A 15,798-nucleotide genomic window follows, 5' to 3' on the forward strand; every position below is an offset into this window, starting at 1 on the left:
CTTGCATGCTAGAACTTGTTAAATACTTCATTATTCAAAATTTTGAGGCCATGCAATCCAATTTTCTGAGATATTAAAGCAGAAATTATTTTTTTGTTTTCAAACTCTCTCAACCTCTCTAAAAATCTGAGTTTCCATCACTCAATCCAAGGCTGAGAATAGTAGAGAAATTTCTCTTGGTGCACTAAGGATTTGAAAATTTAATTTCATGTAGAGAGCAAGGATCAAGAAGGAATCTACAAAGGTATACATACTTGAAACCCTTTTACTTGAAAAACTATTTTAGGCATGCTTTTGAACTCAAATTAAGTATAGTTAGAGTGCTTAATGATTTTGTTTCCTTCCGCATTGGGCATCTCTACTCTATCAGACCGGACCATGAAATGAATAGTCTCTCTATGTAACATCGTTATTAGAAGAGTGTTACATTTCACCAGGATGACCATAGGTGGCTTGAATTGAATTCTAAGTGAGTTGTGAACTCCTGCCTATGAAGGCAATCCTTTGATCTGCATAGATGAGAGTAGTCAGTTTCGCTGACTCAATATACCTACAATTTTAGGGATTCGTCTGATTGGGGAGTTGGGAATGCAGCTACATAAGAAGGAATTCACTCATTCCCTACTGTTAGGGCAAGTAGATAAATTGCTCCCTTAAAGGTTGATTCTAGGGCTTAAATAATGTGGTGTCACACCCTCTCTTGGTCCGAGAGGGGTTCGGTTATAATTGGACTATAACTAATTGTTCATTAGAGGGATCGGTGATACTTAAGGAGTTAAATGTAACTACATGGGCAAAACGGTAATTTTGACCTAGTTGTACTTACGAACAATTTGTGAAGGGTCAATACAGTATTGATTGGTTATGTCCAATGGACAAAGAAATATATCTATAGTGCGAATAGTGCAATTGTCAATCTTTATTGGAGTGATCGATAGTTCATGGAAGTTGATTAATTTAATTGAAAAGTTTAATTAATTAATCGAGTACCACTCAAGCTTCGATCTATAGGTCCATAAGGTCCTCTCATCAACTCAACTGGGATTAATGAGAATCTAATTAATTTTGGATTAATTTGAATTGTTCAAATTAATAAAGGAAATTAATTATATAAAATATAATTAATATAATGTATGTGGTACACTATAATATAAAGTTTTATTTGAGATAAATGAATATTTGAATATGAATATATTAATTATATGAATGAGATTCATATAGATACTATATGTTAAAATTGATATGAATATGATTCATATTAAATACTATAGGTTAAATGGGAGAATAATAAACTATTGGTTATATTATATGTGATATAATATAAACTATACATTATGTATTATATTAGATATGTCATATGGTTTAATATTTATATATATTAAATCAATTAATATATATATTATTTATTATTAATTAAAATTAAAAAAATAATTTTTGAACTTTTGAAATTCCTTTTTAAATTTTTTGAAATCAAATAACTGGGGGAGGGAGTTACTCAACCCACTCTCTAATAACCAACGAAATTGGTTTCACATATAGAAAGAGACCTTCCTCTTCTTCTTCTCCCTGCATTCTTGAAGGCCTTTTGAAAAGAAAAGAAAAAGAAGTCTCTCTATAAAATTTTACTCTAAAACATTAACATTCTCCCTATCCCAAAATTAATCTACATTAAAACCCACAACTCTCAATCGATTCTCAACCTTGAGAATAACAAGGACTCACTTGTGGTGGTGTCTAGTTTTTTGGAGATTTCTGCTGTGTTCAAAAGTTCGAGGGAGAACCGTTCGTGTTCGAGCAGTATGTTAGAGAGGAAACGTGAGAATTCGTTCTTCAAGAGTAAGTCATTGAATTCGTTCTTCAAGAGTAAGTCATTATTAATCCATCTTCCTCTCTGAATTAATTCTTAAAAGCATGCTTAATTAGATGTGATTTATCATGTTTCCGTCCTCTGTTCAATTAGAAGTTCTGTAAAATTAAAATTGGGATATCGATCCCTCTACTACAAGTATTGACGTATACTTTTAGGACCCATGGAGAACCTCTTCAAAAGCCATGCAAAACTTAGCGATACTAGGGAGGATAATTAGACCTCTACAGTAGATTGAATGATAATGGTCCAAGTTCATAACATACAATTCATAGAGTTAATGGAGTTCACAGAAACTTGAGCTAGTGAGACATCAACTACCGCTTAGCTAGTGAGACATCAACTATCGCTTCAAGTAGCGGTATCGTAACTGCTCAAAGAGTAACAACTCAATAATTTCATAAATTAAAGAGCAACTATGAGCCTAAATTCTATTCCATAGAACTAAGCTTATTACATAAGTAATGAAATTTCATTCATCAAAGGTAGGAGTGTGTGGCACATCGATATTCACTTTTTCTTATTTTGCAACACTTAGAATTATTTTTCCCCCGAGATGCAAATTCACTAGTTGATCCACTTTTAGGCATCAAACAAAAAAAAAAAATTATGCATTAAGTTGCAAATAAAAAAATTTGAAATTGTAATAATATATAATTAAATTAAAAGAAGATACAAAAAACGTGGAATAACAAGGATAATTGCATTGCAGGGCATCGAACTGTGAACTTAGTGGAAGGCATCTCTTGCCCCCACGTGGATATGCCCCTGGGAAGAGAACTTGCATAATTGTAAAAACGCTAGGGCGGTGTGTGTGAGCGTTGGTTGCAAATAGGCTAAATAGATTGTTCCCATAACAATAAAGGCTTTTAAAACATTTATATCTATAGTTTAGTTGATAATTCAGCACAAGAGATGAAACTGCCCTAGAATTGAAAACAATAAGCATGACAAGTTATGTTAATTAACAAATCCATATTACTTAGCCGAAACAAATAAAATGGAATAATTACTATCTTAGAATTTTAGAAATTAAATCAAATAAATCATTTAAAAAAAAAAAAAAAATCAAAACTTAGACCCCCCGTGGTCAAAATTACTTTGAACATCTAAATATCAATGAAACAAACATTTCTCACACCATTAACTACAGTGTTGACATGAACTCTACACCTTTAGTCAGCTCCAAATAACATTGATCAACTGGCAGAAGCGCCTCTGAGTTGTATCTTCATAAACAAAAATGCAGAAACTTTTTTTTATTCTTCTTTTTTGTATCTTTTGATCGATATTTGTTGTGTAAGCCCCCAATGTTGCCCCTCACCCCTCAAACTTATAGAGGAAAAGAGTATCCACGAAGATATTTCGAGTCTACTCCTGATTCACGAACCAATGCTACTCGTCCCGTTCTTGCTACCTGTAACGAACACCCGAAGATTATCTATCTATGAACAAAAAACAAAAGGGGGCGTTCACTCGGATCTTTTGTACAAACCTCACAAATGCCATAAGGCTCTAACAACCTCTGGAGTGCAACCATCTTATGCAAATCTCCTGTAAGCTGAAATGAGTATCAAAGTAGATTCGTCACTTCAAATTGTTGCTTTACAATACACAGTACTTAATTTGTTGGATCAAAATTTAACCTTAAAACTATTTTCGGTTAAATTGAAATATGGACTCAAATAAATGTTGAAAAATTAATAACGTTTCCAAACTTTTTTACTGTTGTAGATGTTTTTCTGATTGAACATGTGGATCTATTATTGTAGAACTGTTTGGGATGTTTTTTTAGTTGAGTTTGAGAATTTTGGTCTGATTTTAGACTTTAATCTATTTTACTTTGTATTTAAATTTGAATATTTGTGGGATTGGGTTTGAGGAATTCTGTGTATTAGGGTTTTTTAAAAAAAAATATCAATAATTATAGGTCAGTGGGCTGGCTAACACATCTAATAACCTAATCTTGCTACATTTGGGAGCCCAGAAAACTTATAAGATATTAAATATAAGAAGGTAGGTGACCACCATTGTTTGAAGCTATTCTGTCTAAGTTCTAGAATTTTTTATTGGCCCCAATGACCACCACCTCAGCTCACCCACCATGGATTTGTAGAAATTAAGCTTCGTGTTGGTCGAAAAGACCTAATTTTATAACCATTTGGTTTTTAAATTTTGATTTCTTAAAATTAAACTTATAAACTCTACTTCCACCGATATTTATTTTCTACTTTCTACTAGAATTTTCAAAAACAAAATCAAGTTTTGAAAAGTTAATAAAAAAAATAATAATGATAATAGTTATAAAAAATCAATCTTTGTTTTTAAAATTTGACTAACAATTCCTCAAGTGCTACTTTAAGAAGTGTAATAACCATTAGTATGAAAATAGAGAGGAAAGGAGCATACATTTCAAAAGAACAGAAAACTAAAAAAATGAAATTGTTATCAAATAAAACACAAACAATTTCCTGATTTTATTTAGAAAAATGTACAAATTTTATCCAATTATTAAAACTACTGAAGAAGCTAACTACTAGTAAAAATGAATTTTTTATCAAAAACCAAATCGCAGTAGAACATATCAGTTTCAGAATTATCTACCTCGAGTGTTATGGTATGATCAGAGACATCAACTGCCTTGGCCCTAAATATTTGGGCAATATCAAGCACGTCACGCCTAGCAGAAGGATTTGCAGCAATTTTAATCAGCATCAGCTCCCGCTCCGAAAATGGCATGTGGGTCAGATCCCGAACCTAAAGAGGAGTAGCCAACGGCAAATTAGATTTGGATATTTACCTCTCTAACAGGAAATAACTATTCAAATGGTATTCAAAGAACACTTAGCTGAAAACCTCAAAGTTGGTAACTACATAAAATTTCAAGAGGACGCAATTGCGAGGATATGAAAAGGAATTTGGCTGAGGACAATTTCTTAAAAGCAAGGCAAGAAACAAACGATCAAATCTCCTAATAATTGGGAGATAAGAAAGAGAGGGAACATTAGAATTTCTCCAAACCTCTAGCCTCTAAGCATGAGTGGGGGCTTAAAGCATATAGATCTTGCAAGTGTCCAAAATACAAACAAGAATTACGATTGTTCGAAAAGTCTAAATCTGATTGCAACATATAAAGCCAGTATTCTCAAATAACTCGAGAAGAAATTTGCACTTAAGTGGTAAATATGATACAACCGCCCTACGAAAATGGACTTAGGGGAAAAAACTTCCGGTATTTACCTCATGAACATCTGCCAGCCTATAAAGTTGCTGCACCAACTTGTAGATTGATTCATCTGTACCAGGAACAACAGTTGTTATGCGTGAAATGCCCTCAACTTCTGCATGACCAACAGCTAAACTCTGATAGCAAGGGATTCATCAGATTTGATTAAAAGAATCCAAAGGAGAAATATATCAAAAGAAATATAATTCTGTTATACTCAAAACATCAATACTATTGCAAGACGTGAGATTTTAAATATACCTGAATATTATATCCCCTTCTTGCAAAAAGTCCAGTGATAATATAAAGGACCCCTGGAGAATCATTTACTAGCAGAGATAAAGTATGTGAACGAAGACCGTCCACCTGCAATTTGTAGTAGTAAAATGATTTCAGTAAGATGAACAAAGAACATTTTTATTTCAATGTATAGAATACGCATAAACCAGCCACATGGCTGTGGCAAACAGACACAGGAGCATTACTCAAACCACGACAACATATAAATTCCAATAATGCCTATAATCATAATGGTTTCAAATAGAAAAGCAGGACCCCTTAAATTATGCTATGAAAAGGCAACTTGTACTCTAATTGTATATGGTAAATAATAAACATTGAGAACTATGAATCAAATGATAATTTGAAACCTATAAGGCATCAATTGTTTCTTACATCTTCGTCATTGAGTACTCCCCAATGAGCATCAAGAACTGGTTTGATAGTAGAATCATCGGACTGCTCCACAGGATATACATCTCCCTTCATAGAGAAAAGAAAACATTACCATTGAAAGTTTACTTGCTCGTAACTGTAACAGCCATAGAGAATAACATAGCAATCTGATAGAAACTTTCTTTAAGCAAAAAAAAAAAGAAAGAAAGAAACAGCCAACCCTACAAAGCAGGTAAATTTTAGTTTGGTTCCATGTACAACGAGTATCAAAACATTTATGGGACCTTGTGTCAAACACTTTTTAAGCAAATTGGATAAATGCAGAACACTTGCTAAATACAATTGGGACGCATAGAACTCTTGGAAACGACCATAAATTCACCATTGGTTGGAAACTTCAAAGTTTCAAACAATTATTTGCTTTTTGGGGAAATAAATATAAACATAAAAAAGAAATATTGGTGAAAAATAATAAATTTTGGGAGTGAAGAACCTAAAACTTGTTTCCGTTAGCACTAGTAGGTGACTCCAGACTCATAATGGGGGGGGGGGGGGGTTGGAAATAATTATACTTAGATCTATCTTGTTATATTCAATCACAGTTTCAATATAGAACGTGCAATGAGGTATCTGGTCAGAACAAAAACCAGAATGCAGGAAACCCCCTTACTGATGATGAGTTGGATTCACTCAGTTCACTGTTGAATGCTTTATTTTCAATTCCCATGGAAGCATTAGCAGGCATCTTTTCTTCAAGATCTGGATAAGAAGCTGCAGAGTATCGCCAAAACGGGGCAGATGCACCTAGCTTTTCTCTCTTTAAAGCAATCTACAAGATGAAATAGATTTTCTGTTGTTACTGATCCACGAATTCAAAACCTGCAAAATATATAAATTTGTATCGATTTTTTTTTTTTTTTTTTTTGTCTCTTAACATCTCCAATGTTTCAATTTCTCACTAATCTAATAACAATTTTCAATTAATTTTCGAATAACTGCAGTTAAAGTTCATTAATCGTTATACTAAAGATATGTGGCATTAAGGTAATATTTCTTTAAATGATACAAACATGATTGAAAGATATGACTGAAAGATATGATACATATAAAATAAAATAGGAACTTGCAAAATATAGGTGACTGAAGTAAAATCTTGATACAAATTTAGATTTAAATTTTGAACAGGTACTCATAAATATTTTAGAGTAAAAGTATAATACTAATTCATAATGAACTTCAAGCTTCTAGGTGAATATTACAATTGTTATTTTACGTTATCCTTTTAAACTTTATTTTTAATTAAAATAAGAATTGTATATCTATCAAAAATAAAATCAAAATTATATAGAAAAAAATACATTGATAAGAAAAATAACTTGCATTACAATTGGTAAAGTGCAAAAAGGTGGGAGATGAGACATCCCAACCAAGCTAGGGGTTCGATTGACTCCCAACTAGCAAAGATATAAGAGAATTACAATTACAAGAGACTTTGAGAGAGAACACAGCATGCAACCTTCTTCTGGAATGTTCTTTTGTTTCCCCAAAGCGCTATCACTACATTAACCCAAACAGACACCAAAAGACACTAGGGGGGCGTTTGGCGCGCAGGTTGGAATCTTAAAACAGGAAAAGTTAAGTCTAGGGATTAAGCTAGGAGGTTTAGGTAGCATGGGTTTAAGAAAATTGTGTTTGGAGGGCAAGTTTTGGAAGTTTGGGTTTAAGAAGCCTGGGTTTAGAGTGCAGGCTTAAGTAGCCTAGGAATGAAGTGCAGATTTATAAATATTTAATTTGTGAAATATTTTCTTGTATTCAATCACCAGTTAGATTTTAGATTAGTTTAAATTTGTCATGTTAATTATTTTAATATAGTTAAGTTTAAAATAAACTAAAAAATTTAGAAGAATGTTTTTATAAAAAAATTGAAATAGAGATTTTGACTAAAATTATAATTTTATTTAATCTATTGTTATAATAATTTGATATTTTAATCTTACTAGATTTTGAAATAAAATTTCATAGACTTGTCACTTTAACAAATTTGAAAATGATCATTTTTGTTTACCATAATACGTTGACTTAAAATTGAAATAAACTAGTATTTTAATATTAAATTCAATGATTGAAAAACTATACTTTCTTTTCTTATCAAATTACATTTGAGGAATAAACAATCATAAATTTTGAGTTTTAGTTTTTATTTGGTCATTAAGTTGTTTTAAACATTTTAAATCTTTACGTTTAGAAAATGATTATTGACCAACAAAAAAAAATTAAAATGTTATTAAATTAAATTAGAGCTTTCAAACATATATAGTTCTACACATATAACCTAAATAAATATAACTACACAATCTGCTATTGGTGTGTTTGGAATGACTTAAAAAAAGTGTCTTTCAAAAATGAATTTTTAATTAAGCATGTTTGATAAAAACTCATTAAAATAAAAAAAAATAAAAATAAAAATAAAAAATATACATATATTGCAATTCGTTCTTAAAAGTGTTTTTATATACAAATTTGTCTAATTTATTATATACTAAGACTCTAAGAGTATTTTTATTAATATTTTCAAGGTTGGTGGTGGTCGTCGAAGGTGGCAGTCGGAGGGTGACCAACGGAGTTGGTGGCCGGAATTTTGCCAATGTGGGGGGAAGGGGGTTGCCAAAGGTTAGTCAATGGTGATCGGAGTTGGTCAGTGGCGACCGAAGGTTGGCCGATGACTATCACCAAGGTGGCGGCCAGAGTTGGCTGGAGTTGGTTGGCGACAATCGCCGAAGGTGGCTCCCGAAGTTGGCCGCGGTGGTCACTAAAGGTGATGTTCGAAGGTTGGCCAATGTGCTTCCTAGATTAAATGAGAAAGGTAAAAAGAAGAAAAGAAAAATGTAACCCATGGGTTTGAATAGTGTATTCAAACCCATGGGAAAAGGATTTAGGAAGCCAAGGCTTCCTAAATACATGTCCCAAACAAGGGTTGGGTTTAGGATGCCTAACCCATCCAATCCCAACCCTTGAAACAAACACCCCCTAAATGAAAATGTGGGTTAGAGACCGACACCAAATGACGAGGATGATAACTCATGGCTAGGGTTTTAGTGGCTGAGAGTTGAAGGCTTGATATGAACCAAAATGTCCTCTAGGACCAATCACACACTCAAAGGCCAAACTACAATTGGCTTTCAATTCCCATGTACAACTAGGGGTAAATTCAATTAAAGGAGGTCAAGGGCGGGAAAATGATGCTACAAGAAGAAAATAGAGTTTTATGTTAAAGAAGACTCATTATTTTTAGTTGCTTGTGTGGGTCCAATTTATGACCTTAATTAGTTTTGCTATTTTATTAGTTGAGCTATTTGGGGAAAATTATTTTTAGAGGCAAATGGGTCTTTTAGCTAATATCATGTTTAGAACATTGTACACCAGTTTTTTGAGTTTTGGGTTTTTCTAAATGAAAGTCTTTGGGTTGATTACAGAGCTTCATCACCACTTTTCATTTCATGAGTTAGGGTTGCATGCCAAGAACATTCAAGTAGGTCTAATCAACATGGGGTGTTCGAACTTAGAGTGAGAAACTAGTTCTTATCTCTTTGTCTTTGATCAAGGTAATCTATATCTAGTCCTTCCCTTTGGAATGAAATCAAATTGAATTTGAAGATTTAAGAATTTGTAATTAGGGCAACATAACCAAAGGGTTCTTAATTTTCAAGGTTTTAGGGTTTTCATATCAAGGTGGTTGTTATTCAATTCGAATTTCCACTTCCTGCTGTTATTTGATTCCAATTTAATCCTCAATTTTCCACCACCCTTTATTATGTTTTCTTTGGCGTTGAGTTTTGAGTTCTTTTTGGTATTTTGGCTGGATTCTTTGGCCTTTTCGAGTTCCTTTTTTTGGGGTGTTGTCGCTGCCTTCTTTTTCTAGTGAGGTGTTTCTCGCAACTTTGCTTGTTTTTTCCTTGGTTTGTGGAGCCTTCCTTCCATAGTTTCAGCCTTGATGACAGGGGGCGGGGGGGTGATCCTACATTCTTTCAAAGATTTATCGTTCCCTTGGCTCTCTATTTGATTGTAATCATTTCTAAGTTCTTGGTTTTTTCCCCCTTATTTTTACTCCCATACAGAGTTTCTATTCCTTGAACATTTATTCATTTTCATTATATCTTGGTTCTTGTTCAAAAAATAATTATAAGAATAATATTGCTTTTTTATACAAGAAACGACTTTATTGATGTAATGTCACATAAAATAATTATAAGAATAATATTGGTTGTTTATACAAGAAACAAATTTATTGATGTAATGTCACATAAGCAAACTATTGGGGATTATTATGGATGGTGGGACTAAATTGATAAATGTTTGTGTCATAGGGAAAGAATTGGAAGTTCTAATATTGAGAAAGAACGTCAAAAGGACACATCAAAGTCAAAGACATATATTGAGAATCCCCCATAAGAAAAACCAAGGGACCTCACACTCCCTATAAGATAGTAGGTTACTCCCCACATTGCCAATTGGTTTTGAGATGAAACTCATACTATCAAATATGGTATCAGAACCCATAAAGCCAAAACGAGCATTCGGTCCAATAAAAAAAGAAATTGGGATTCGATCAAGAATGGTGAATCCAAAAGAGGCACCATCTTGAGGGGGTATATTGAGAATCCCACATTGGAAAAACCAAGAGATCTCAAACTCCTTATAAGATAGATGGACTACTCCTTAGATTGTCAATTGGTTTTAAGATGAAACCCCATACTATCAAATAACATATTATATATCTAGGAAGCACAATCAAACTAGACTAAACAAAAATGGGAAGAGAGAATAATATTTTAAAAAATTTAAGATTACGTAAATTACTGACCTTTCCAGTTCTAGCAATTTCTCTAATTCCAAATTTGCTTAAATTTCTTTGAAAAGCAACCATCTTCCCTGGATCCCCAGTTACCTACATGATACAAATAGTTTTAAAACAATAGAAATATTGAGGCCTCAAAAACGGGGAAAGAAAAGCAAATGTGGGATATAATTGATCTACTTAGTGCAGAATAATACTAGAATGTCTAGGATTACATAAAGTTTCTTTTTTTTTTTCCCTCCAAATAACCAAAGTTTATGGAGAAAAAATGAAAGAATAAAAGGGCATCCAACAAAAACAATCCCACAAAAGGAAGTACTGTTAAATAAAGAGACTTAAATCAAGTAAAATAAGATCTAACAAATAATTACAAAAAAATGGTATCACCAAACTGACACCCAAAGAAAAACATACAACCTAGCGAAGGACCAGGCACACGAGGGCCCCCCTCTCCACTCCTCTACAGGTTCTATTGTTCCTATCCTTCCACAGACCCGACAACATCGCACAAACCCAACTTACCACCAAATCTGCCCTTCTCTCAAAATGGCAAATGGAGAAGATCTTTTGAGGCCATCGTCCATACCAACTACTGAACACATACCAAACCCAGGCAACCTAAGTTTCTTAATTATTGTCCATACCAAACTACTACAGCAGTTTAAACACTTGTAAAACCCAAGCAATTTAACAGGCCAAACCTAGGAACAGATTGAGGTCAAATTTCAAAATTACCAAAAACTTAAAAGAATTGCAGAAGAGCTTTTGAGGAGGGAGAATCCTAATCTCACCTCAATTGTTACAGAATCATCTGAGATATCTACAATTTTTGCTCTGAAGACATCCACTAGCCTCTTAATCTAAAAGGCAAAAGAAAGGGAGATCAAGAAAGAATGTTAATTGAGTGTAGCAGAAATAAATCAAATGTGTAGCCTTTAGGCATTCTGATAACGGAAATCCTGAAGCATAAATTGCCTATAAACTACCTCAGCACGATATGTCGGATCAGCATTTATTTTTATAAGCATTAGTTCACGTTCCACCTGTTGCACACTGGAGAGATCATCAACCTGATGAGAAGATTAGTATCCATGAGACAGTTACAAATATGGTTCCTACAAGAATGGAAGGGCTAAATAAATGTGACCGAATCATAATTAAAAATGAGCCTAAAAAGATGAAACTGTAACCTTGAGAACGTTCACAAGCTTGTGGAGCTGCTCGATAACTTGTTCTAACACCTTTTCAGTCCCTGAGACAACTATAGTGAAAAGAGCCTTGTCCTTGTTCAGGCCAACAGCAAGTGATTCGATGTTATATCCTCTTCTAGCAAAAACGCCAGCTATACGATTAATCATTCCACTTTCATCACCAACGAACACAGAAATTGTATGTCGTCTCACCCTGGAAACATGATATTATGTACCACATAAGTATTTAAATGAAAAAAGCCATCCAATGGATTAAATTCTACAAACATTGTCGGCATCATCAGTAACATAATTCGAACAATTTCACAACCAAATTAGAGTAAGATTTTCAAAAATTCAAATTTTGATTGTCTGATTGATCAAAACAATAGACGGCATCAAACCAACATAGAACATAGATCCATCATACATCAAAACCACAATAAATTTTAGTCTGATTGGATGGAAATGATCTATGATACATTGAATACATACACTTCATAGTTTTGTGCTATCACATGATTATCAATTATGATTCATTCAATAATAAAATTTACTAAATGGAACAACCACAAAGATAATATTAAAATTTCAGAAGATGAAACCAGATGGCCAACAATTAAATCCAACAAAATGCAGCATATGCTTGATGTAATGCTAATGTCCACATAATGTTAATCCTAACATAACTTCACCCCAGAGTACAACTTGTCGTCAAAGTGTGATCAATCAGTAGGTAATTACAATGAACAATAAACTGAGACGTATTGCCAGTGTTTTCAATTGGACTAAATTAAGGGTCTTGCAAAACTATTAAGATAAAAGATGGTGTTATTTGAATAATACCTGACTTTCATTGAGAAAGAATGAAAGAATACAAGAACTTAAAAAAAATTTAAAAAAAAGTCGCAAAAGGAGAGCCAACTACATGACGGGCCCCAAACAAGTAAAACAAAACTTAACGAGTAATTACAAAAATCCTTGTCACCAAGACCTAGAGAGAAACATTAGAATCTAACAAATAAACCAAATATCATTACTGATCTTCAATTCTTGCACACTCCATCTTGTTGCACTCATTTTATTGGGGTTACAGGGGGAGGAACTGAAACTCCCTTGATGGGATTGCCAAATAGTTTTAATATGAGGTTAGGAAGGAAAAAAGGAAATTTAGCTTTGCTGAATCGGGATCCTGGAGAATTTTCCCTAGGTTTCATAAATTTCCCCCTATCTAACATCTCCAATTTACTAGAATGGCTTTTATCATTTCTCTAGTATATGGTAGACAGCAGATGATTGAGTTAAGTCATTTCACCTTGCTTTACTTTTGCTTCTGAGCGCAATGGGACTCAAACCAAATAATAATTCAATAATAATAAATAAGGACGTCACAATTAACCTCTCACAAAGTCCAGGCCCTGGAACTCTCTTTCGTAGACCTAAAAGTTACTCCAGAAACCTTCAGAACCTTGAATCGAACATCGGGAATATCTCCCACAACATGACTCTTAGGTCCAAATCAATCAACCAATAACTCATCATATTCTTCAATATAATTCAAGCATCCATCAGGGAGTACATAAGCAAAATCTTCTTCCCATTATTAATAAACAAAACACTATCAGATAATCTAATAGCAGAGTTTGACTCCATGGCTTAAAAATTCCAATCTTCTGGAGCATGAAACGATCATACAAACGCATGATCTTCAATTCCTCAAATCCTCTCCATGCTGGTAGATGAAGAAATTACTAAAACTTTCACGAGAAACCTAACCTCTACGCTAGAAGAAAACCACGAAAACTAGATTGACAATACGAAACCGAATCCCTACACAGAGCATGCTGGATAAAAAAGCGAACAGAAAACAAACATCATACAAAAAGAAGAAGAATGCGTGCATACCCTGATATAATCTTTGAAGTAGAAGAACTATCTCTAGAAAATGAAGGACCGGAACTCGTTTCAGCGATGCTTTGCACAGAGAGAGGCGCTTTCTTGATCCGATGGTTATAGCTGCGGGATTTTGAAATGGATAGAGATGAAGTTTTGGAGTGAGTTGGGAATCTGAAGGGGAATTTGGAAGAAGTAGGCCTGAGAGAAATGGACGATGCGGAGTCTAGTGAAATGGCCGCCATGGGAGAAGGAAATAGTCAGCTTCAGAGGAAATTGGTTAGCAGGCAGTACTCAGTTTAAGTGGAAAGATTTTATTTATTTATTGCGTAGCTTCGTTGATGTCTATCTGGAGAATGAGAAAACTAGAGTCGTGCTTTTACCGTTTTGCCCTTTTCCCATATAAAGTTAAGCATAACCTTTTTAAAAAAAGTAAGACCCTATTTGGTAACTATTTTGTTTTTTAAAAAAAAAAATTAAGTTTACAAGATACTATTTTTCCTCTAAATTTTTTTTTTGTTATCTATTTTTTTTATCGATGGTTTAAAAAATCAGGCCAAATTTTGAGAACTAAAAAAATTACTTTCAAAAAGTTGATTTTGTTTTTGAATTTCAGTTAAAAATTTAATAATTATACTTAAGAAATATGCAAATTATTGTAAAAAATGAGGATGAAATAGGCTTAATTTTCAAAAATAAAATTAAAATAAAAAAACTAAATGGTTACCAATGGGGATTAAAATAATAAGAAGAAGAACAAATATCGAGGGTAATTGTTTTAGATGACAAAATTATTGACAAAATTCTCAATGGGGATGTTAAAACAATAACATTTTCTGTATTTGTAGATAAGTAGGCACATTTTTTTTTAATTGAAAACAGCCCAAATATCAATTTATGCCCGTAAATTTTGAAAATTATATCAATTAAAACTTTGAACTAATAATTACATCATCCTCTTCGATAATTTCATTCAACAAATATTATATGAAGCTTATAATATAAGTCAATTAAACTCTTAAATTTTTATAAGTCAATCAATTAAAACTCCAATATGTGATACTTCTTCAATGTTGGTTTAACAAAATAGACGACTAGAGTAAATGCACAGACGGTTTTCAAAAGAAATTTTCTCCAAGAGTCTAAATTGATTAATTTATGAAAGTCTAGGGGTTTAATTGGCACAATTATAAGTTTTGCCCAACATTTTTCCAAAAGAAATATAATGAAGGATCAATTTAGACCCTTCATTATGATTACCTTTGAAAATCATCAAACATTGATTCTCAAATGTGTGTATACTTCTTCAAATGTCGATTTTACAAAATTGATGACTAAAGTAAATGCATTGACTATTTTTAAAAGAAATTTTGTCTAAGAGTCTAAATTGATTCATTTATAAAAGTTTAGGAGTTTAATTGACATAATTATAAATTTTACACAATTTTTTCAAACGGAATATAATGGAGGGTGTTAATCGATACACTTACAAAAGGTTGGGATTTAAATGGATACAATTATTAATTCAATATTAAAATTGATATAATCTCTAAAGTGTAGGAGTATGAATTGATATGCCCTCTAATAATAATAATAATAATAATAATAATAGAAAGAAAAACCACACAGTCTAATCATCCTCCTTTTTTTTCTTTGTAAAAAAGTTGATTTTGCAAAAGGAGGATGGAGTGCAACAAGAGAGGGAGTTTTGTGTTGGTGGTAATATTTGAGCATGGCTGTTGGATTATTTCAAGCATTTTTTTAGAATCACATGAGCTTTTTGGCATAATCCCACCCTCTCACCCTCAATATTTATGTAGATGGGAACCCCTCCTATATGTCTTATTAAAATAATACAAATACAACTTTTAGAAAATGAATAGAGAAAGTGCAATTTCAAGGGATGTTTTGAAATGATTAAGGAGAGATTATGCTTACTCTTACTAGTTTTTGTGAACATTTAGTTGATGTTGATATGTTGGAGGTAATGATTGTTCGAAAGGGTTTATTCGTGGGAGTTAAAGTGGGTTTCCTTGATTTGGAGGTAGAAATTGACTCTATAAGCGTTATTGCTCAATAATAGAAGAAAGAA

At 32.8% G+C, this 15,798-nt stretch overlaps 1 protein-coding gene across 1 annotated transcript; it reads right to left on the minus strand.

Annotated features, from left to right (window-relative positions):
* Positions 1-2,827: 2,827 nt before the first annotated feature.
* Positions 2,828-14,057, minus strand: LOC120077065 (acetolactate synthase small subunit 1, chloroplastic-like). The gene is made up of 12 exons (XM_039030917.2): positions 13,719-14,057; positions 11,814-12,027; positions 11,610-11,693; positions 11,415-11,483; positions 10,630-10,713; positions 6,439-6,597; positions 5,769-5,855; positions 5,355-5,459; positions 5,108-5,230; positions 4,472-4,624; positions 3,363-3,428; positions 2,828-3,284 (listed from the first exon to the last, which is right to left on the minus strand). Exons 1-12 carry the CDS (start codon positions 13,949-13,951, stop codon positions 3,201-3,203), a joined length of 1,461 nt encoding a protein of 486 aa, XP_038886845.1. The 5' UTR covers positions 13,952-14,057; the 3' UTR covers positions 2,828-3,200.
* Positions 14,058-15,798: the final 1,741 nt, after the last annotated feature.

This window comes from Benincasa hispida, chromosome 5, assembly GCF_027475165.1.
Source record: "Benincasa hispida cultivar pf3 chromosome 5, pf3_genome.v1.1, whole genome shotgun sequence".
NCBI lineage: Eukaryota > Viridiplantae > Streptophyta > Magnoliopsida > Cucurbitales > Cucurbitaceae > Benincasa > Benincasa hispida.